At 42.0% G+C, this 22,104-nt stretch overlaps 1 protein-coding gene across 17 annotated transcripts in view; it reads right to left on the reverse strand.

The window, feature by feature from the left end:
• Positions 1-5,345: 5,345 nt before the first annotated feature.
• The window catches only part of DLG2 (discs large MAGUK scaffold protein 2), a 1,549,658-nt gene continuing 1,532,899 nt past the window's right edge, over positions 5,346-22,104 (reverse strand). For all 17 annotated transcript variants that reach the window (XM_059411961.1, XM_059411989.1, XM_059411997.1 and 14 more), the window contains 6 exons: positions 21,233-21,283; positions 20,149-20,250; positions 17,660-17,832; positions 15,491-15,600; positions 10,123-10,214; positions 5,346-8,220 (listed from right to left, as the gene is read on the reverse strand). In XM_059411961.1, coding sequence (XP_059267944.1) covers positions 8,114-8,220; positions 10,123-10,214; positions 15,491-15,600; positions 17,660-17,832; positions 20,149-20,250; positions 21,233-21,283 — 635 coding nt within the window. In that variant the 3' untranslated portion in view covers positions 5,346-8,113. The remainder of the gene's footprint in view (positions 8,221-10,122; positions 10,215-15,490; positions 15,601-17,659; positions 17,833-20,148; positions 20,251-21,232; positions 21,284-22,104) is intronic.

Consider the following 22,104-nt stretch of genomic DNA (forward strand, 5'->3'; position numbering starts at 1 on the left):
CTTTATACTCTGAAGAATTTAAAATAGTCAAAATCAAATCACCAGTTGTTAAGGAGAAGGACTATGGACTCGAAGCCAGATTTAGTGACTGTAGTTAATTAAGATGAGTAACACGGTAAAAAGAAACTGGTCTGGAAGGACCCTGGGGAGAGATTTATTTCTTGGGGGTGGGGAAGGCACAGGCAGGTTATTCATACCAGAACTGCCAGCTGAAAAGACATAGGGGCACACAGAATTTTTACAGAGAGGTTACTAAGACTATCGATGAAACAGGTGGGACCCACGAAAAAACCAAACAATTCACTCTTTAATTTGCTGATGTTACATTTTTGTTGAATTGAAATCAACTCTTCTTTCTGAGGGACCCTAATCTCATTTCAAAGAAAAAGTTAATTGTAATTTGTTATCTAGAGCTATAAGAAATTTGACAATTTTAATGTACCCTTGAAAATAAAATACTTTTGTTCCCTTCTCCTTGCAGATGAAAGTAGAGTTGATTGCTTTTTGCTAAAATGAAGTCTGTTCTCTGTTTCTCTCCTTGTTTGGACGTCAGCTTTCTGCTGTGCGGTGTTCACACAGGTTCTCCGTTTGAAGCCTGAAGAGCAGATTTACCTGAGACAATTGTCGGGATAAAATGGGGAACCAGAACCAAGCAGACAGACCTTAGACCTGAGAGTGAGAGAGAACTCGTGTCTCTCTCAGTCCTGGCTTTTTTGGCTTTGAGTAGTTGAGACCAGTGCTGTTGTACTGATGTATCAGTGTTGTGAAGCACATTGCAAATCAGTTATCCTTTAAGTCTTTTTTCCTCATCTGAAAGAATACCTCACAATTTTAATGCCATTTGTGGGAATTATTTTAGGCCAAAAAGAAATTATTTTGGTATAGAAAAAAGACCAAGCATCATACCTTATATAAGCCATGGATCATTAGGGTTTGCTAAGTTTATATAGAATCTTAAGATATTCAAATACAAGACTAACACATTAAATTCAAGATTTAGATTTCTCCTTCTGAAGATGTGGGCCAGACTTTGGAACCTGAAAAGGTCTGTGTTCACTTTGGGGAAGAGCTGTTTGCTCTTTGGTTGCTTTACTCTAATTGAGAGCCTTGGCTTACATACTGGTCTTTAGAGGTTGGAGGTGCCGGTTTCAAATTTTGCTACCTGTCTCAGTGGGCTGAGGAGGGTCTGTGCATTGGTTCACGTGACTCTGAAACTAGGACTTGGGAGGAGAAGCTAGGAGATGGCCTAGAGAAGGAATTACTACTTTGTAGTTCTCATCAGCGGCACGCCATCTTCAGGAGAGAAGGTTCCCAGGAGCTGGCTGAATGCAGGTCAGGCACTGTTTCTCAAGCTTTGACCATGAGAAGGAGGAGGGGAGCAGTTTTATGATGGCAGTCGTGCCTTCTGAGATGTCCCTAAGGCAAAGGTGGGTCACAGAGAGCAACTAGTGGGGTAATGAGAGCTGGCAGTCCAGACCCATGGACGACATTGTGCCCTGAGCACTTCAGAGCTTCTGAGTCTGGTTGTGCTGGGAAAGCTGGTGGTCCCTCTGCAGGGGTTCCTTAGCTTTGTCCTACACTGAGGCATTGGCATTCTGTCAATGGATATTTTAGTCTCAGAATATATGCAAAGATCATACATAGACCATAGCAAGATCCTCTGAGTTTCAGAGACGTGTGGTCCACTTCTAGTTTTGAGACTTCTAGACCTCATGTTTTAGAATAGTTACAGAAGGAAACAAAAAGTCAAAACCTCCTCTAGCTTCCCTCACCCTGAGTAAACATACTCATTGCTGGGGCGAATCTGGCTTTTGTGTAGTGCTACCATTAGTATGAAGACTGGTGAGACCGTGTCAGTATTAAAAATTGAGTAATTGTTGAAAGTTCAGGCCGGCATTGGGCTTGTAGCCTCAGTCAATGCCTTTCATTCTTTTTCTTAAAAAAAATTTGAAGACTTTATTTATTTGACAGAGAGAGAGAGAGAGTGGGAGAGCACAAGCAAGGGGAGCAGCAAAGGGAAAAGGAGAAGCTGCCACTGAGTGGGGAGCCCTCTGCAGGACTCGATCCCAGGGCTCTGAGATCCTGAACGCTTAAACCACTGAGCCACCCAGCTACCTCCAGTCAATGCCTTCTTATGCTGTCTCTGCTCACTGCTGCCAAGCCCCAGGGACAGTGACAGGACACCTGGTGGAGGCTCCCATGGGCCCCCAGTGATGGCCAGGCTTCTATGACCAAGCTTCGTTTCCCAATTGACTGACCTGATTATGTGACAGTTAATGGTGAAGCAAAACATACTCTGCAGCGATTGCTTTAACGGCGAAATTCACTCTTTCCAAAGGAGGAATTTGTTTTGGTCCTTCAGCTGTCAGACCTATGCCGTCTAAATGTCAGTATGACACGGCATATGTTTAACCTCGTGGGAAGAATTTAGAATATTATCTGGCAGATTCAGGTTCCTAAACCTGACATTTCTGGCATGTTCAGATCTCCGGAGCTGGTATATTTTGTGGCCCAGGGTACATGAATAATGACATCTCCTCTCCAATTGTGCCCTTTTTGGGTACTGTTAAGTATTAGATAAGAAAAAATTTTTTTCTGTAATTTTAGTATCTCCTGGAATCTCACAATTTTGAAACTGGGGAATAGATTTTTTTCCACATAGATGTGAGGGTCTTAAAAAACCCATCTTTTTTCTTTTTAAAAAAATTTTATATATTTACTTGATGGAGAGAGAGAGCGTACAGGCAGGGGGAGCAGGAGAAGGAGAAGCAGGCTCCCCACAGAGCAAGGAGCCCAACATAGGGCTCGATCCCAGAACTCTGGATCATGCCCTGAGCCAGAGGCAGATGCTCAACCAACTGAGCCACCCAGGCATCCCTAAAAAACCTAGATTTTATTTTTAAATTTAATTTTTTATTTAAATTTTTAAATTAACATATAATGGATTATTAGCCCCAGGGGTACAGGACTGTGAATTGCCAGGTTTACATTTCACAGCACTCACCATAGCACATACCCTCCCCAATGTCCACAACCCAACCACCCTCCACCCTCTCCCTAACCCTCCCCCCCATCCCTCAGTTTGTTTTGTGAGATTAAGAGTCTCTTATAAAAAACCCTATCTTTTCATATATTGTTCACTCTTGGCCAAATCCTGATGAAAAGCAGGCAAGATAGTAACCGAAGTTAAAAATATGAAAAGGCACCACTTTGGGCTCCTCTCAGCACTGCCTGGGCTTCTCAGAGCAAACCTCCTCTAACTACACTTTAGCCCTGAAATCAGACAAATTTGATAAAAATAAAAATGGATGATTCTATTCTTTATGAAGCAAGACAAATTATGCTTTGGGAGAAAATAATTTGCTATAAAGTAGAAAATGTTTTAATATTTATATCTCATAATAAAACCATGACACGTTTATAAACACTCTATCAGGCATTCTTACAACGGGGCCACTGCTGACAACCAGAAACGCAATAAATATGCACAGACACACTGAGTATGAAATATACATCTTGATTTTATAATTGTGTGTGCTTTATTTTTTACACAAATGGAATGGAAGTGTCGAATATTTACACTTAACAGGAGTGTAAGCTGTGCAGTGTCTCTGTAAACTCCAGCCCAGGCAAGGAGAATTTCCCCCTCCCTCCCCTCCTGCACTACAGCTCGATGGAGAAACATCCTGTCAGAGAGAAGCACGAAACTGTCATATCGAAAGGATCTAACGGGTACAGCCTGGTGCACTCAGAATTTAAGACACACTTAGGAAACACAAATTCCGAAAGGAGAGAAGAAAAGTTTGCCATCCCATTGGGAGTCAACCTTGCCATTTGGTTGTCTGTCCTCACGAGTTGCTAGGGAGATTCCGTATTCCATCTTTTAGGTGATCTTTGTCTAACTCATCCACCTGTCTTAGCTTGTCCTCAGCTGCTACAAGAAACTGCACAGCTGTACAAGAAATGATTTCCAAAGCACAGTTTTCAGTGAGGAAGGATATTTACAGACTGGAGTGTGTGTGTGGGTTTCCATCCACATTCATTCATACCCAATGCAGTATGTGTATACAGGATATACATACCACATAGACCATACATACACACAGAAGTAAAATGCATATCCACAGAATTCTGTAGGGAGATCTCTGGCAAATCAGTTTGTCGGCATGTCACTCCAGATGCTTTCAGAGAAATGTCCCCGTTTCCCCCTGGGAGTGACGAATGACCACGATAAGCTTAGGAACTAGCTCGAGTCCTTGCCTTAAATACTTTTGTAGGAATTTAGGCAGGACCAAGACAGGAAAAAAAGAGATGTTATTTTACCAGCGAGTCTGTTCAATCTCACCAGAGCAATCACCAGCTGAAAAGCAGAGGGGGCTTCACATGAAAATGGGCGGGGCGGGGGGAGCTTTAAGTGGGAAAAAATGTCTCTCTCCAAACCAAGGCGATGGCATGGCTTCAATGAGAAGAATGAGGTTTGCTGTCAGAATGATTTCGGGGCCAGAGTCTGCCTTTGTAGAGAGGAAGTGTCCTTAGAGCCACAGGATGGTGCTGGGAGTGGGCTCACTGTGGACCAGCCTTCAGGCAGAGAGGCACCCAGGTGCCGCGGGGCCCAGAGCACTTGCATCGACACTGCGAGGGCAGTGGTGCAGGCTGGCTCGGTGAGGCGTGCTGGAGCTGGCTCCAGCCCGGGACCTCATGCTCAGCTTTGCTTTCTGGGCTGTGTAAGTGAAACGGTGACCCACAGGAACTGTGTCATCGGTCCAGTGTATGGACGTGCTGTCTGAATCAGCCATGAGCCCTTATAGGACAGAAAAATTTCAGAGTGGGGTATGGGTGAGGAGATGTTCAGAGGTGTGAGGAAGAAAAAGGACAGGAAAGGAGGGGGAAGGGGGAAAGAGACTGAAGGGGGTTAGAGAGACAGGAGAGTGAAGGGGAGGGAGTAATGAGAGACCACAGAAGGAATGTGGGGTAGACACTCCGGGTAGACAGGCCAGTAGGAGAAAAGGAGAGGTGCACAAAGAGAGAGATGGAATGAGACAGAAATGGAAGGGGGAGAGCAGAGGAAAAGAAGGAGGGAAAACCAGAGCCATAGGAGTGGAGGGCTTTTCCCTGGCTCAGAGTCTGGAAGGGCTGGCAGTAGGATCTAAGACAGCTCACAGGCACCTGAGTGCGGCTTCGTAAAGCTGGGCTCACTGAGCAGACAGAGCCAAGCCAAGAACTTGGGGCTGAGGGGGCGAGGGCAGGGAGAGGCCGGCAAAGAAATGGCCAACAGATCCCGTGGGAGGAGAGCAAAAAACAAATGCCCCTGCAATTAGCTGACAAGTGCGATTTTGATTTTGGTAAAGCTGAGACCCCCGTGGTGCTACACATTGTACCAGAGCATGAAAAATAGCACCAGTGACACGATCTGGCACTTTTCCGAAAGGGCCCAGCATGGGAAGGTGACATTGCGCCCCCAGCAAGCCTTCAGATTGGAGAGAGCTCCGGACAAAGTTTGCAGTGTTAGCACCGGTCTGGCCCCAGGCTCCAAGTGCATTTGCACCAGATGTAATCTGGGTAACTTTCCTGCCATATCCGTACAATCATCATATTTGCTGCGAAATACACCAGTTCGTTGGAGCCCTAGAGACCTCAACATTGGGAAGCGCAAGACAACACAACAAATGGAGGTGTAAATTCTATAGGAAAAGACCCTCTCACCAATTCGCTTGGTGATTCTTCAAGCAAATATATATGTATATATATATTTATATAAATCTACATAAAAAAATCAGTGCAAATGCCAATTCTAATCTGGAAGCATCTACACTAGGAAAATAAATAATTATATTACTACAAAACCAAGGGTTGGTGGTTCAATTTGATTGTACTCAGCCACAGCAATACTTAATATTAAATGGAAAGCACATCACACGACCCGCGGAAACATCTACTCATTAATGACAGTCCTTTAAATAAATGGTTGCATGCTCAGTTGAGAAACCAAAGAAGTTAGTATGGTGGCCTAAAAATAGAGCTGGGATCAGGAATGGCATTCTGGTGGCAGAAAACTTCTGGCAGCAATAGTGATGAAAGTAGGCCTTGATCTGAAACTGGCGAATTGCAGCCACGGACATACCTTTAACGTTTTGAGCATTCTGAGGAAGTCCCCCCAGATTTAACTTTCATCAGAGGGAAAATGCATTGCTAGCCCTTCCGTTGGCAAAGGCAGCCTCAAGACTATAGGTAGATGAATAATTTTGCATTTCTGTGTTTGTTTTGGTGACTGCAGCGAGGCAGACGGTGGTAGTTAGCTTAGCGTAAGATGAACAACACTTGGTTTTGGAAAGAGACCCTCATTCTGAGCTCCGATGTTCTTACTGGGAAGAAGCCCCATCACTGCTGATGGCTCTATCTCTCGCTCTCCCATGCCAGCCTGCATGCTGGTTTGCTGCACAGTGTGGCAGAATCCCTGCCAGGTCTGGATGTACCCCAGAAATAAGGCGATGGGGCTTAGTCTGGGCAGGCATAGAACCCAGTTGAGTGGTTATTGAGATCACCAAAAAGTCTCTCTCTAAACACCATGGGCACAAGCAATGCTGATGTCATCATCAGCTCTAAAGTGGGATATAGGCTTTGGGAGGTTTTTTAAATCATCATTATTATAATTGCTAAAAAATAAACTTGGTCCAGGTGCAGCCCCCAAGAAAGGCAGTTCAATTGGTTGAGCTCAAAGTTGTTAATTATCTTTCCTTGTGGTTCTCTTTGCCCTGTACACAGAAACAAAGTCTGCACCCCTCACCCCCCCAACCAGATACTTCTCTCTTCCTCAAAGGAACAGTGCTTCTTGGGACAGATCTCTCCATGGCTCGATACCATCTCTGGCTGTCACAAAACCCTCAGTTACTTGTGAAACAGACAAAAAGAAAGTCCTAATTACTCATGGTTGGCCAAAATACTAAATGATCCTTTGAGAATTGCATGTATGTAACTAGGAACAAAGTTATTCAACTATTTGCATGGCAGGCCCAGGTTGTTTAACAAGATAAAAGCAAAAACTTCCCTTTAGATCATTTGAATGAGTTTGTCTCTGAAAGCCATCAGCTGAAAAATGCATTAACCAAAAGTCTTCCAAAAATACCCACAAGGGCAACTCATTAAGGGATGTGCTCCATGAGAGTGTGTTACTAATATGGAAGGGAGATCATGGGAGGTAAGTGAGGGAGAAGTCTTTGTCAGACTTTGGAAGGAACTCAGATGCTCTTAATGGATCATTGGCAACAAAAGGGAGAGTGCAACTTTCAGTTCTTGAATTTGATCATCTGCTGATAGTGCATACATTTAGTCTCTCAATTAGTCTTTACAAAATATTTCACAAAACTTTTTTAACCTATAGAAATTCGTTTCTATACATTTAATATATTTTTATTGTATAAATTATTCTCATCTTTAGTGCCTTCTTTCAGTTTATAAATGGCAAAATAGACAATAAACAATCATAAAGCTACCCTCAGTGAATCCCCTCCTCTCAGTGAGGTCAGTCCTCCATACACTTGTGAATTTTATGAAATGCTTGTCTTTGTAGATGCCAGTCAAAGAAACTACACACTTATCCTTCCCTGATATGCTATCTCCAAAGGGACTCCTTTCCTTTTTCCTTGTTTCTTTCTTTTGCTCGTTAAGAAATCAAAGAGTGTGCATAGTTATAAAATTCGAAGTGTACCAATTACAGATGTGGGTAATGGGAAGGTTGGTGAAGTTCAAGTGCTGGCAACTTTTCTTTAAAGCAAAAGACACAGAGAGCTCAGCAGCTAAATCAGCTCTGGACATCTGCTGGGGTGAGGAGGCTGCCCATCTCTTGGGCAGAAAGCCCATCAGAGGTTCATCCCTACACCTGGCACTTTGAGCAAACCAAAGCCTTCCTGCATACTGCAAAGTCTTTTCTGTCCCACCCTGTGGCCCCTCCGTTTCCTTCATGGCTTCACACAGTTTGTGTTGTACATTCATAAGAATTCACATTGACTGCAAAAACATAAATGCAACAAAAACATAAAAGCCTCCAAGTAGTATATTATATATATTTTTTTCTTCTAAATGCTCTTCTGTCATTGTCGGAGGTGCAGTAGCTAATTTATAACTTTTCCTTTGAGGGAATCCAGATGAAAGGCCCAGACTGCTCTTCAATAACAAGCTTGCATTGATTATATATATCTTCTAAGGTGTCTCCTTGGACGATAGCTAGAACAAGAGCCAACACGCCACGGTTAGGAATCATTCCCTGCCTGGTGAAGAACACCCATCAATCACACAGCAGAAGCCCAAACCAGTGACAGACGAACTCATATGGAAGCTTTGTACGACTTTTCATTAGTAAGGAAGGAAAAGTGGGAAATTTACTTAAGCAAGGTCACGTCAGTGGGTAAAAGAAAAAAAAAATTGCTTTCAATGCATGTCCTGGATCAGGTAACAAATGCACCACAGTCTTTCTACCTTCTACATGTCTGTCTGTGGTTCTGGACAATGAATCACTTATGTATTTAAATTTCATGGGTGTCTACTCTGGGCTAAGTATGGATCAATTTTCAGACCGAAATCTCTCTGCTTATCAAAGAAAGCTGGCCTTTTATTCTATATACTCTATTTACCTTGGCAGGTGCAGAAATTTAGACGTTTTTGACACAGGGAAATAATAAGGTTGTGGAGGCAACTTGAGTTAACCGCTCCAACCCCCAAACCCTTAATAGGAAACCCCACTCATTCTCCAAGTAATGTGGTAAGTTGATATTTTGCCATACCAGGGCTGCTCATAGTGAGAATGCCTTATGACAGCTACTTACAAGAAACATAAATAAGAGGAAATATAAACAAACAGCTAACCCATGAATTACCTAGAATGCCAAGTCATCTGAAGCAGATTTAAGTGTATTTCATAACCTCCTCTGAACTAAAGATAGCTTATAGAGAGCTCTCCAACACATGCCAGTATTATCTATAGGACATGAGGGAATAACAATGAATTGCTACTGAAACATAGTTTAGATCTTCAAGAACAACCTTGAGAATTTATCTCGGAGTGTGAGCCACCAGTCAAAATGTGCATGACTGTGATCTGATGTTTATACCTGGATGTTCTTTCAGGATAAAACATGACTCATACCTTTGTTATTGATTGAAATTTTACTCAAGATTACCCGGTTCAAAATATTTGCAGATTGCTAAGCCACTGGCATTTTCATATTCTGAGTAGGACAAACGGTAAAGCATCTAACTTCTCATAAGGAAATTCAGAAGGAAATTTCTTGTTTTTAAACCATTTGTTGTAAGGCAATTTCCACACAGTTTGATCACTCTTTGGATTTGATCTGTGTTTCATGAACGTCATTAAGAATAGAGAATCAAGGATATCTGGTGCCAGAAAATCTTCCTCTATTCCCCAAACTTCATGTTTCCAAGGAAATATTAAAAAAGAAAATCAAAGTTTTGCCCTGGGACTTGACATGGAATCAATGAAAACAGATGTTCAACATCTCGTTCAACTGCTGCTAACGGGACGGAGACCAGCCCCTCACTGAGGCTGAGAAGGGAGCCCTGAGACCACATCTCAGTAGAGGCAGTGTTTTGGAAGTTCCCTAATTGAGCTCTAAAGGCTTCTTTTTCAAGTTTTCTGATGATATCAGAGAGATAGCTTAATGCCTAAAATCTTCTTTCTCCTCCTTCTCCTCTTCTAAAGGTAGGGAGAGAAGGGGGAGGGGCAAAGGGATTTCCAAGCGGGCTCCATGCCCCGCACAGAGCCCAATCCCAGGACCCAGAGATTTCACCTGACCAAAATCAAGAGTCAGATGCTTAACCTACTAAGCCACCAGGTGCCCCGTCTGAGAGCTTGAGAGCAGGAGACATCTCAGTGCCGTCTGTGGCTGGCTCATGCTTTAGCACAGGACCAGTGGGAACCCAGAGTTAGCTGCCTGTGAATCCAGAGTAGATGGAACCCAGAGTTCTGGATCAGATAGGTAAAGCAGAGGGAAATTAGGGTTTCTCAGTGGGACATTTTTAGGGCCCAGGTACACTAGGCCTGGAGCGCTCTCTAATACCGAAGGGCAGATAGTCAATCCTTTCTCACAGTATAAAGGTATATGAACTTACCTGTAAAATATTCTCCAAATTCTTGTTCTAGCTTAATTGCACGATCATAGGTTTTCTTGGCTTGTTCCTCTGTTAGACGCTTATTCATCTCCCTGGGAAAATAAGGGTTTGGTATTAGAGCATACAGGCATGTGCCAAATCCTGAAAAATTAAAATGTGTGGCAAAAATGAATCCTGCAGGAAGCACAATGTAATCTTACTAGCAGCTTCCTAGTCCTTATTTAGGACTCTTCTTGGCTGGAATAATTTCAGCAACAAGGACCCCCCCTTCCAGAGGGCTCGCCCTCTCAGAGGGCAGCCTCTTGGTTTCACAAAGGCTGAACGTGTCTCTTTAGGACTTCCAGTCACTGGCCTCTGTGCCGTCCTCTGCAGTCACACAGAGGAGGACTAAACCCCTTCCCTCCATGACAGGCACTGGGGTCCTTAAATCAAGTGCTCATATATCTCTTGAGGCTACCACTCTCTCAGAATAAACTGTCCTACTTTCTTCATCTCTTCTCTCAATGGATGTGATTTCCAAATGCTCACCTTTCTGGTTACCCTTCCTTGGACTTTGTCCTAGACTGGCTTGACCTCTCTTAAACATGGGGCGAAATCTCAAATGAAATCTTGTAGGGGTGGTCCGAGGTGGGGAGAGGAGATGGTGAGAAGGGAGGGGACATCCTCGCAGTCTGTATTTCATCACATCTGAGAGAACTAGACTTGATTGTCGGCAGGGCCTGCCCTCCCGTGGAGTGCTTCGCTCCCCATTTTCCCCATGGGCTGCTGTTCATCTTCAGGGTGCAGCAGGAAGCGGGTGGAGTGGAGAAACAGAAAGGGCTTCCCGAGAATCAGAGAAAATGTGACAGGCCCTTTAGACATTGTGTCTTTCAGGTGGAAGGGGTCTTCTGCGGTTCTCCCGGCTCAACTTCTGCAAAGGGCGAGGCATATCTACTGCAACAAGAGCCCTGAACACCATCTGGTTTTTTGTTTGTTTGTTTTTGTTTTTTGTTTTTAAGACTTACTTATTTGAGAGAGAGAGCAGGGGGAGGGGCCAACAGACTCCCCGCTGAGCGCAGAGCCATCACCTGACCCTGAGATCTTGACCTGAGCAGAAACCAAGAGTTGGACATTTAACCAACTGAGCCACCCAAGTGCCCTCAACTTCATCTGCTTTTATAATCAAACAGCATTAGGAGGACTGGCTGAGGGAGGCGTGAATAAATGGACACAGAGAGAATGAAACAATCATGCTGGGACCAAAATACTTCTCAACAGATTATAAGCAATTAACCTCCATAGCAAACAAGGATAGAGGATCTTGGTAAAGAGTCTCCAATGTTGACTTGGTTTTGTTCTGATAGGAGAATGGGCTATAAAGGAATTATGCCTGGGATTTTCTCTCTCTCTGTCCCTTTCTTTCTCTTAGTCTGTCAACTCTTGCTGTATGTAGGTGCTGCTTAATCACTGTAAGAATATTTATTTATTTATTTTTTATTTTTTAAAAGATTTTATTTATTTATTTGACAGACAGAGATCACAAGTAAGCAGAGAAGCAGGCAGAGAGAGGAGGAAGGAGGCTCCCCGCTGAGCAGAGATCCCAATGCAGGGCTCGATCCCAGGACCCTGAGATCATGACCTGAGCTAAAGGCAGAGGCTTTAACCCACTGAGCCACCCAGGTGTCCCAAGAATATTTAAATCCAACCTCAAGGACAAACTGAGTGGGAAGGAAATGGAAAATAACCCAATCTACTGATTCCAGTGGTGGCTTTATCTTGCCATGTCCTCTAGGTGGTAAAAAATTTCTGCCTACCAAACTGTACTTCTTAAATAAAATTATATTGTCTTCCCATATTTTTTTCATCAAAGACATTTTATTAGTCAAAGACTGACAATGCTTGTCTCTGATCATCTTCTGAACAGCAGCGTGGCTGCTCCAGGCTGATAATAGCCTAGCCAAGGGCAGAGGTACTTTGGTTGGCCCACTGGGATACATCACAGGGGCACATAGACTACTGAAAGCATTGCTGCCCTTGCGTGCCCCTGAGGGAGCCAGAGACTGGGGTGTGGGACAGGTGACTTTAGACCATGTCTCTGTGGCCTGACGTAATAAAGGGACTTGAGAAGGTAAAAGAGAAAATCTGAAGTCAGATCCAAAGTTTTGGGGTTCTTTTAAAACCAACTTTTAGTCAAACAGACTTTGCATTATACCGAGACTTTCCCAAGGGGCTTATTTGGGGAAAAAATTTAAAAAACTGAAGTGAGACATTAACATGATTCTTGACAGGATCTGATGGCTGCAACAGAAAAAAAAAATAGGAATTTTCTGAACTCTTGATGTTGAGATAAACTCATCTTGTCCCGAGGGATGGTATCTGCGATTCTCCTCCCAAACAGCACTCGTCCTAGAAGCTGTGAGTGAATGTCACCCTTGGGTCCAGAAGATGCTGGGCTAAACCCAGGGATATTTTTCATAGAAAGACAGGATTTTGCTCCAGATGTCAGGAAACCATGTGGCTCTGGATCTTCCTTGACATTCCTGGCTCATGCTAGCCGGTGTTCTCTGAATTCTCTTTGCACTTACTGTAACCATCACTGAATTTCCATTTTTACCCTCTAGCACCTCATCTATTATATTCCTTATCTCCGTATTTAATCTGTGAGTTCACTGAGGGCGGAGACCAGGACCTGTTTATCAGTGTGTGTCATGGAGCCTGGCTCAAGACTTCTTTGTTGAATGAGTAAATGAATGAATGAATCATTTATGTTGACAAATCAACATAATTATGATACGGTTGAAGACAGAAGAAAACATGGGCCACCATGGGAGCAAGAAGGTAAAAGCAGACTGGGGCTGGCAAGGTGAAGAGACACAGGAAAGCTTCCCACTGCCATGGGGTGGGGTGAGGCACAGAGGTCACCTGGTGGCACACTATAAAAAGAACATCTCTTTCCTCCAGAGCCTTGATTTTTATGCTTCCCTGAAGAGTCAGCTATGTATGTGCTAATAAGCTCTGTGGTTTGATGTAGATGATGCACTTGAGAAATACCGTGTGTCATGATGTATCAATGCCTACATGCGACAGCTGCCATGCCTTTGTTCCGGTTGACCTGGTATTCACTCCTCCCCGGGGAATGGGCAAACCATGCCTGCTTTCTTCTGAAATAAAACCCTTGGAAAAGAGGGAGCTGGAAAGTAAACATCCAGCCTATCATAACAGGATCCCTTCAGTTTGAATGTCACTGTTACTGCACTTGAGACTCAAGAATATGGCTGCAGCAAATTATTTCAGATTCACGGTCCTCATTGTGGAATCCAGCCATCGGTATGTTTAATTTTCCTTGGCGATAAGTGGCTGTGACAGTGCCCCGAGGCAAAACTGAGTAAGTCATCTCATAGTTGTGGATGGAAGGAGACCTTCTCCTACCGAGCACCAGATGGGAATGTCTCCCCAATGTCACATGGAGGCAAGTGTGCAACTGCTGTTTCTCCCTCAGGCCTCACCTCCCTGGGAAGCCATTTATCCCACTGCGTATTTATGACGTGAAAACTTACTCTTCAGTTTTCTGAAACAGGCCTTTAAGGTCCTGTAGCCAGGAGGTGAGGGCCATTTTTCTATTCTTCCTAATGTTAGCATTGTTAATAATACTTATGAGGCTCTTTACAGATTATAAATCACTTTCACATAATGAACTGTGTGGTTGCTTAAATTATTGTACCCTAGATGAGGAGAGATTTCAAGAATGCTATCAGGTATAATACTACCCAGAACCAGTATTTTATCATCAGCACATATTTTTCTCTGGGCAAAGCTCTGGACATTATAAGTTAACACCTAAATTCTCGGGGCAGAAAGTACTGTCCGTGACCCTGTGGTAAGAACCTTTGTCCATCTTTTATTTATGGGAACATATTCTGCTTTTAAGACACCTCTCCGGCAACTTCCCCAGAGACAGTGGATTTAACTTAATTCTCTTAGGCTGTAGTTGCAGCTGCTGTAGTTTACTGTTTCTTTACTCCGGGATGAGATGTGGAACAGCTGGCTGATACCTTCTGCAAGTAATTGTTTCACCTCTGGGACTAAGTAATTTCCTTTTTTGTGTGTGTTTTTTCCACATGCACTGTTTTCTAGGACTCTGTGGCTCACTTCTGAATCCTGTCAAACACTAAGATCTCGAGGCCCAAATGGAGGCACTTTTGAGCAAAGCTCTTGCCAGCACACACACCAGCATTATCTCTTGTGACTTCCTGGAAAGGTAGTTTATGTGTTTTACGATGACAAAATAGTTTTATTCCTTTTACAATGCAGTAATTTGAAAATTTTCACAGTCAGAGCAGCTACTGCTTATGGAGTGCTTACTATATGGGGGGCTTCGTATTCATGTTCATGTTTAACCTTTATACCAGCTGTGAGGTACATATTATTAATGTGCCTAGTTTACAGGAGAGGAACTACATCTCAGCGAGGTCAAGCAACTTGTCTGAGGTGACATTAATCAATCAGAAGAAGCAAAAGGGAAAAGGAAAGAGAAAAACCAAACCTAGCCCAACCAATTTTCAAGTCCCTGCTTTCTGGCTATGGCAGCCTCACATTTGTATGGGAGTTGTCTAGAAAGCAGTGCGAACAATTTCTAACAAATCGCCACTGAAAATATGTTACTTTCTAGTCTATCTAGGAGTATTTCCCCAATTTATTTAGTGGCTTTTAAAGAAAGCTTTTTGCCAGTCCTCTGAAAAAGAAAAACCACACACAGAAAATCTGAGTCATACATTTTTGCCTTATTCATAAACGTGAACCAGTATGGAGCTACTGCTTTAAGTTATAGATGTGTTCCTGCTATGGCACTAAGAAAACTCCCTTTTTAAGGATAGTGGTCTACATACAGGAGGTTTTCATTAAGGAACAGAAGAATTCTATGCTAGAACTAAATGAAATATCAATAGAAAGAGTCTAAAACATTGTCTTCTCCTTCTAGAAAAACCCACATGTTTAAAAAGATTTACTAATGAACTGCTCTCAGAAGAAAGAGACAAGCAAAGATGATTGCTTCCTACCATTTGAAAGCCAAAACAAACCAACTTACCTTCATAACAACAAAATGAAACAAACAAAAAAATCACACACACACACACACACAGGAACCAACTTGTGAAATGAACATTAAAATCAAGAAACATTACTGAAGACATGTTAGGGGAATACTGACATTATGCCTCTAGTGGTTCAAAAACACTTCCACATTTTTTTTTTCAAAAAGGAACTGCTTTAAAAAAAAAACAACAATAGCACTTCTGACTTCTAAGCACTTATGACCAAGAGCTGTCAGCAATGTGCTGTGTCGCATGGAACAGGCGGTGGGTGACGGCCTCCCGTGCCCTCCACTTACATCAAAGGTTCCAGAGATTTGGGCTTAATGAAGATGGCAATGGGATAGAGCTGGGCAACTTGTAACCGTTTGATAGCATTTCCTGACACGTCAAGTATACAGTGTTTGCCCTGGTAGAAAGAGAAGAAAAATATGGAGTTAATCCAGAAAGAGGGACAATAATCCAACCAAAACAAACAACAAAACGAAAAGTGAGTATGTTTTCAAGGAATGTAAGGGATACTGAATCTCTAAAGGCTGAAATAAGATCTTTGCAAAGCATAAATAAAGGCTGATATTCAGGATCATCCCTGAATGCTTCTACAAGTCCCTTACTAAGTACCTGCCATGGCCATAGAGATTTCACAGGAGTTACCTCAGCTTAAGTTTCTTAAATAAATACCTGATCTTTTGCACAAAGATGGTATGTAGCCTTATGTAATGTGATTGTGTCCACTCATGAAGCTCTCATAAACCATCTCTGAAGATAACCATCAACAAGAAATCCCCAAATCTATGAGGGAGGTATTACCAGCCACATTTTACAGAAGATACGACTAAAGCTTAGAAATAATAAGTAACTTGCCCAAAGTCTCAGTGCCAGAAAAACTCAAAGTCAAGTCTTGAACACTGACAGAACTGTTGGTTGGAATAGATACCTCATTCTCTTATCCTGACGGATGTTAAATCTGGAGGAATAGTAAGCATGTGAATTTGGAACAATCCCACAGATATTTGCTGAATGCTTCTTGTATCCTGCCTGGATATGCTCAGTCTAGTACAGCTGAGGACGGACACAAAGAGTTTTCACTATTACATCCTTAAATTCCTCGTTTGTTACATGAAAACCCTATTGCAGGTAACACGCATGCCTCATTTAACTGGGTTTCTACTGCAATGCGTGCTGAGAGCAAGGAGTTGCTTTATAAAATATTTTGGGAAAAGTAGATACATTTGGCAAACATCATATTCTAACTCCTGGAGAAAAATGGCTTCCTTACCCTGCGGCCCGAAGAACTTTAAAAAAGAAGAGAAAAAGGATATTGTGCAGATAGGAACAGTCCTAAATCAACAGTAGGGGATTAAAAACTTTCTATGAATACTCATGCAAAAACAAAGAGACCAGTGAATACTTGAGCTCTTATAGGAGACATATACTAAGATGGTTCAAATCCTGTATCACTTAAGCAATAAATTCCAAGTTTGCTCTCTGTGAAATGCAACAGCTAAACAACATGTCTAAATGCTGTTCAATTATTCTCTGGCCAGAACATTTCAAGTTAAAAGAGGCTATATTTACATGTTCAAAGGGCAGAATAGACAAAAGCATTCAGGAACTGGTTAGAAACAACATGATAGAGCTTAAAAAACCTAACTTTTGAGAGAAAGGAGGAGATGCAGCTTACTGTATTCTCAGATAGCCCTTAAAATTTCTTGTTTAATTTTTTACCAGTACATGAAAAGGCTATGTCAAATCACATAAAATCAACCCAACAAATATTAATTATATAACAAACAGGATCGGCTCTTAACTCTTTTCTCCCACGAAACTGATCCTCTGTGTTGACAGATTAGGATCTCTCTATAAGCAGTACTTAGAGCCACACTCAAGTGTCTTCCTATCCTGTTCTCTCTTGAACATTCTCTTCTCTTCCATGCCCTTGAAATTAACAATGGGAAGGGTATGGTGGTATTCACACCTCCTCTCAGCTAGAATTTCTGCCAGCTGGAAGCTAGGCCCTAGCCCTCTTCATCTACTTACCCCTCCCCCAGGAGGGTCTTGAGGGCCCCAAGTTTTCAGGGAAATGAAATGAAACTCCTGCTAACAAAAAGAATTGAAGACCTTGATTTAAACAACCAAGAGTACTAAAGCTTCCTTAACACATTCAATGTTGTTTACCGGGGCCAAAGATAAGTGCGTCAAGGACAAAGTGAATCTCCATCAACTTCAAGCTGTTACTTGCCTTTAGGTTGATAACCCTCTCCTCCCCACAAGTCAGTCAGCATACCTTATTGAGATTAGAACAAAGATTAATGACCTTGCTCTAAAGTCATTCTCCGCTTAGAGGTCTTAAAAGGAATATTTAATCAAAATTTACAACTGCAATTAGGAAAGAGTAATGACCAAAGATGGAGTTTGCCCCTCGGGAGCCTTCTTTAAGGGAGGTGTAAGATGATTGGTGGACATACCCTTTCTGCTACGAATCTCACAGACTGCACACTGGTTCCATATAAGTTGTCATTGTACTGGCCAGCTTCTATGAACTTGTGCTCTTGGATATCTTTCTCCATTTGTTCTCTGGAAATGACAAAGTGGTAGTCTCTGCCATCTACCTCATAGTCACGCTTTGGCCTCGTGGTATCTTTATAAAACAAAAATAATATAAATATATAAATATTTATATATATAAATATATATAAAATAAATATAAATAAAGGTAATTTATATTTATAAACAGCATTTATACCTCTTCTCTTCACCATACCCTCAACATAGATATACAGAATACGTAATATGGAGGACCCTGACGTAATGACAGGTACTGGTTAGCCTCCCACTGTAAGCAACTACAAAACTAGACAAAGTGTATGGAGTAGCTACTGTCAGGCATCAGAAGATAGATAAGACAGACAGCACAGGGCTGTGACCTTGAGACTGGAGATGCACACGAGGGGAACTCTCCATTTACTTCACCTCCATTTCCAAGTGGAGGGTCTAGAACTGAAGAAGGTGATTTGCCAGTAAGTTATTAACAGCCAGAACAAAAACACAATATTCTACAAAGAAAGATAACCGAATCCAGACTCTCAAAAATGTAGTCTCACCATAAAAAATTAGACAAGCAAAAAAGCAGGAAAATTTGTCATATATCCAGGAGAGAAAAACTGGACAAACAATAAAAACATATTTAGGGATTTGAAAGATGTAATACGAGATCATAAAGTCATCAACTCTAACCATGGTTAGAGGTAACTGAAGTTCTTAGTAGAAAGAAAAGGGAAAACAAACCTATCAGTATAAATAAAAGATGTTCAACTATTTCCAATCTTTGACTCAGCTATTTTCTTCCTAGGAATCTATCTTAAAAAATTATCAAAGCTTCAGATAAAGTTTTATCCTTAAAGATGTTCAATATATTAATTTATAAATTATAAATAACTATCAAATAATTATAATTATACTTTAATTATAATTCATAAGAGTGAAAAGGAGAGACAACCCAAATACCCATAAATGAGGAATGATTATGACATAATAATCATTTAAGATATTTACATAAAACTTTAAATAATGTTAAGTCAAAGAAACTGTATATATCTAATATGTACCCAATCAGAGGAGAGAATGCATGCATAGAAAGAAGAAAAAGGCAAAAATCTATGAAAATATTAACAATGGTATTATCTCTGGATACTCTGAAAGTCTGTTTATTTTTAATTTTCTAGCTTAACTCTTTTGCCCGCATTTTCCAGGTTTTGTACAATGAACATATATTGAACATCATAAAACAGTGCTAATAATTAAAACAAAAGAAAGAGTGCCAGGTGGAGGGGAAATTGGGAGTGGTCATTAAGGACTGTCTGGGGTTTTTCTTTCTAAGGTGGAGGGATGCACAGGAGGCTGCTATGAATGGAGTAGGCTTTGACCCGATCATTTCTGTCTGGTCTCTTTCTCAAGATAGGCTCTTTGGCAGGATCTCTTCCCAGAGTCTTTGCCGGTAACAATTTCTTGAGATACAGCAATCATCCTAGTTCCAAGAGATTCCCACTATTCTTAGTTATTCTGGATGACATCTGCAGTGCTGAAATGTACAAGACACTTCAAAGCATGAAGCTTCAAAGATGTACAGAGAGGAAGAAATATTTGTTGGGATAGGTTTAAGAGCTCAGTTGTCTAATAAGTTGAAATTCCTTTGGAGGGGGGTGTCTGTTTAAACACACACACACACACACACACACACACACACAGAGCAGAAGGCCTCTCCGTACTTTTATGTGATGCCGTGGGAGTAGGGGTGAATGGGAAGGTGCGGTGTGCAGAGTAGGCAGAGCAGACAGACTCTTAGGGGGATACACTTAGTGGGACCAGGAGACCCGTGATCCTCCATCAGGGCAAGAAAGCAGATTAAAATCCGTGATGGCCTAGAGGGTAGATGAAAGTTTTACACTAGGCTTCTTGTCTTCATCCTCTCATATTCTAGCACTGTTACCAGCCATGGAAAAGGCTGTTTTGTTTTGGGATTGACACATGGCCCTAAGCCATCCTGAGATGATTTTAATACATGGCTTTGTCTCTGATCTCTCTTATTCTATGGGAAAAGAAGCTTCAGTGAGATTTCTATCAGTTTATAAGAACATTCTAACGCCTGTCAATAATTCTATGCTCTTTTAAAGGCCATGGGAGTTACAGGATGAAAAGATTCATCCTGCCTTCTGGGGGACCACAGTCAGTTTGGAGGACGTATTATACTCACTAAATAGGGAGTACACAACAGCACTGATGAAAAGTGTTAAGCAGAGACAATTAAATAAGATGCTCAGATTAAAAAAAAGATGTTCAGATAATAGGTAACTGATAGTATTTGAATCACTGAAGACACCATTGAGGAACAGAATTACACTTTATTGTCTCAAAGGAAGAGAGCTTTTCTTGCAGTGAAAAGAGAAATGATACTTACGAGGCACACAGGAGCCAAACTTGTCAGGGAATTCAGATATCAAGTCGTCATTGATCCGATCCTTCATGGGGCCCAGGATAATCACTGGCCGGGTATAGTTTACTGCAGAGAGGGAAAGATCCAAATGAGGGGGAAAGACGTGGACAGGACCACACAACTGCTCTGCCCAGGTGAGTCTTAAGGTGAAATTACCAAACAGAACCGCTGAGGGCTTTACATCATTGTGTAAGTTGCCCGTACAGCCTTGCAGGAGAAATTGGTGTTTAACACTAGGTATGCTGGCTGTGCGTACTTTCTGGAATTTAGCAACAGGGAAAAGCAACTGCAGGATCTGTCAATGAAAAGAAATGTTCAGAGGGGTTTTGCTTACTCTTAAGTTATGCCTACACAATGTCAAAACAACTACTGAATTTAGTCAATTGCGTGGGAGAAAAAAGATTCCAAAGTAGCTCTCTGGCCATTGTTTAGATAACGACTTTAAGAAGTAATTGTTAGCATAATGACACCTTATGTTTTTATAATTTGTTTTCCTCAGCTCAAAATGCTCCCTATTATAGCTCTGCTAGAGTTTTCCCAATTTCTGTGCAACACGAAGGCAGAAGGAACTCTAAAGTCCATTTGGTACCATTCCTCCTCCAACTCTTGAATTTTCTCTGCAATATCCTTGTCCATAGCCATTAGCCTCTGTATAAAGGCCTCCCAGAAAAAGAAATGGAGCCGCCTAGAGGATGGCTTGTATCTTAGGTCGGGTCGGCCAGAAAGCCTTTCTCAATACTGAGCTGAGACATCAGTCTCCCAGGAGATTTTATCCATTTGTCCTGTAGGTGGGGCTGTTTAGTGACTCGAAGGTGCTCCTTCCACTCAGGACCACTCATCTGGAGGACTGCCCCTTCCTCCTGGGAGCTGCCCCTGTCCCTGGTTAGCAGGGAAGTTGTTCGTGCCAAAGAGAGAGCACAATCTGGGCTGGGGACAGTCGGATATTAAGCACAGCTCATCCTCCTTAATCCTTCACTCTTTGGCTCCTCTAATGGTGTCATCTGATATGGCCTGGAAATCAGGAACCAGAGCATGCTGGGAAACTTACTTTCCTGCCTTGTGACAGGCTCATAAGAAAGAATGAAGTCTTCTTGCCCTCCTGAGAAGAGAAGAAAGGAAAATTACAGTGAACTAACAACCAGTCATATCCCACAGATCCCAGCCACAAGCCCTGCTCTGAAATACAGGGAACAGACACAATTCAGGGTTCATTTTCCTTGCTTGCTCTCCTGGAGCCATTCCAAAAATCCCTCCATCCTCATAAAACTCCAGCACTATGATAATATCAGGTTCTCGAAGGTTATAACTATCGGTCATGATGGAGACTAGCCACCTGCAGTTCACCAGAGCAGTGACCTATGAGACTGCCTTCTGTCTGACACTGAGGAGTAGAGCTCCTATTACTTACACTTAAAACGAAACCATTTAGTTCAAGCTCATCCAATAGTTTGCTGCTAAATTATCAGAATTTCTGGACCTTTTATTTCATCTTCTATTTTATTTCCCAAAGAAGCATATTGGCCAAAAGCAAGTGTCTGCTTGGTTCATTTATGTGACAAGAACTCCATCAGCATAAACCTCAGGACACTGAAGATTTTATTCTACTGTTAATTCATCAGGAAAATGCTGGGTCAGTTCCGGAAGATAAAAAATTTGAGGAGGACCTTAAATCACTGATCAGAATGGCTACTACATCTAGTCTATCATTTTTGGAAAGAGAACTGAGGAAGATAATGCAGTAAAAGTGTCAGGCCCTCCAGTGACATTTGCTACAAGCCTTCTGATTCAAGGGGGCCTCAAGTCAACTGATTACCATGGCAAGTCAATTGGCTTTAGGCAATTATTTTTTCAAACATCTGTGTTGTCCAGTTTATTAACTGGGTTTAGCCAAGATCAGCTGTTAACCCAGAGGATCTACTC

This window comes from Mustela nigripes, chromosome 1, assembly GCF_022355385.1.
Source record: "Mustela nigripes isolate SB6536 chromosome 1, MUSNIG.SB6536, whole genome shotgun sequence".
Lineage (NCBI taxonomy): Eukaryota > Metazoa > Chordata > Mammalia > Carnivora > Mustelidae > Mustela > Mustela nigripes.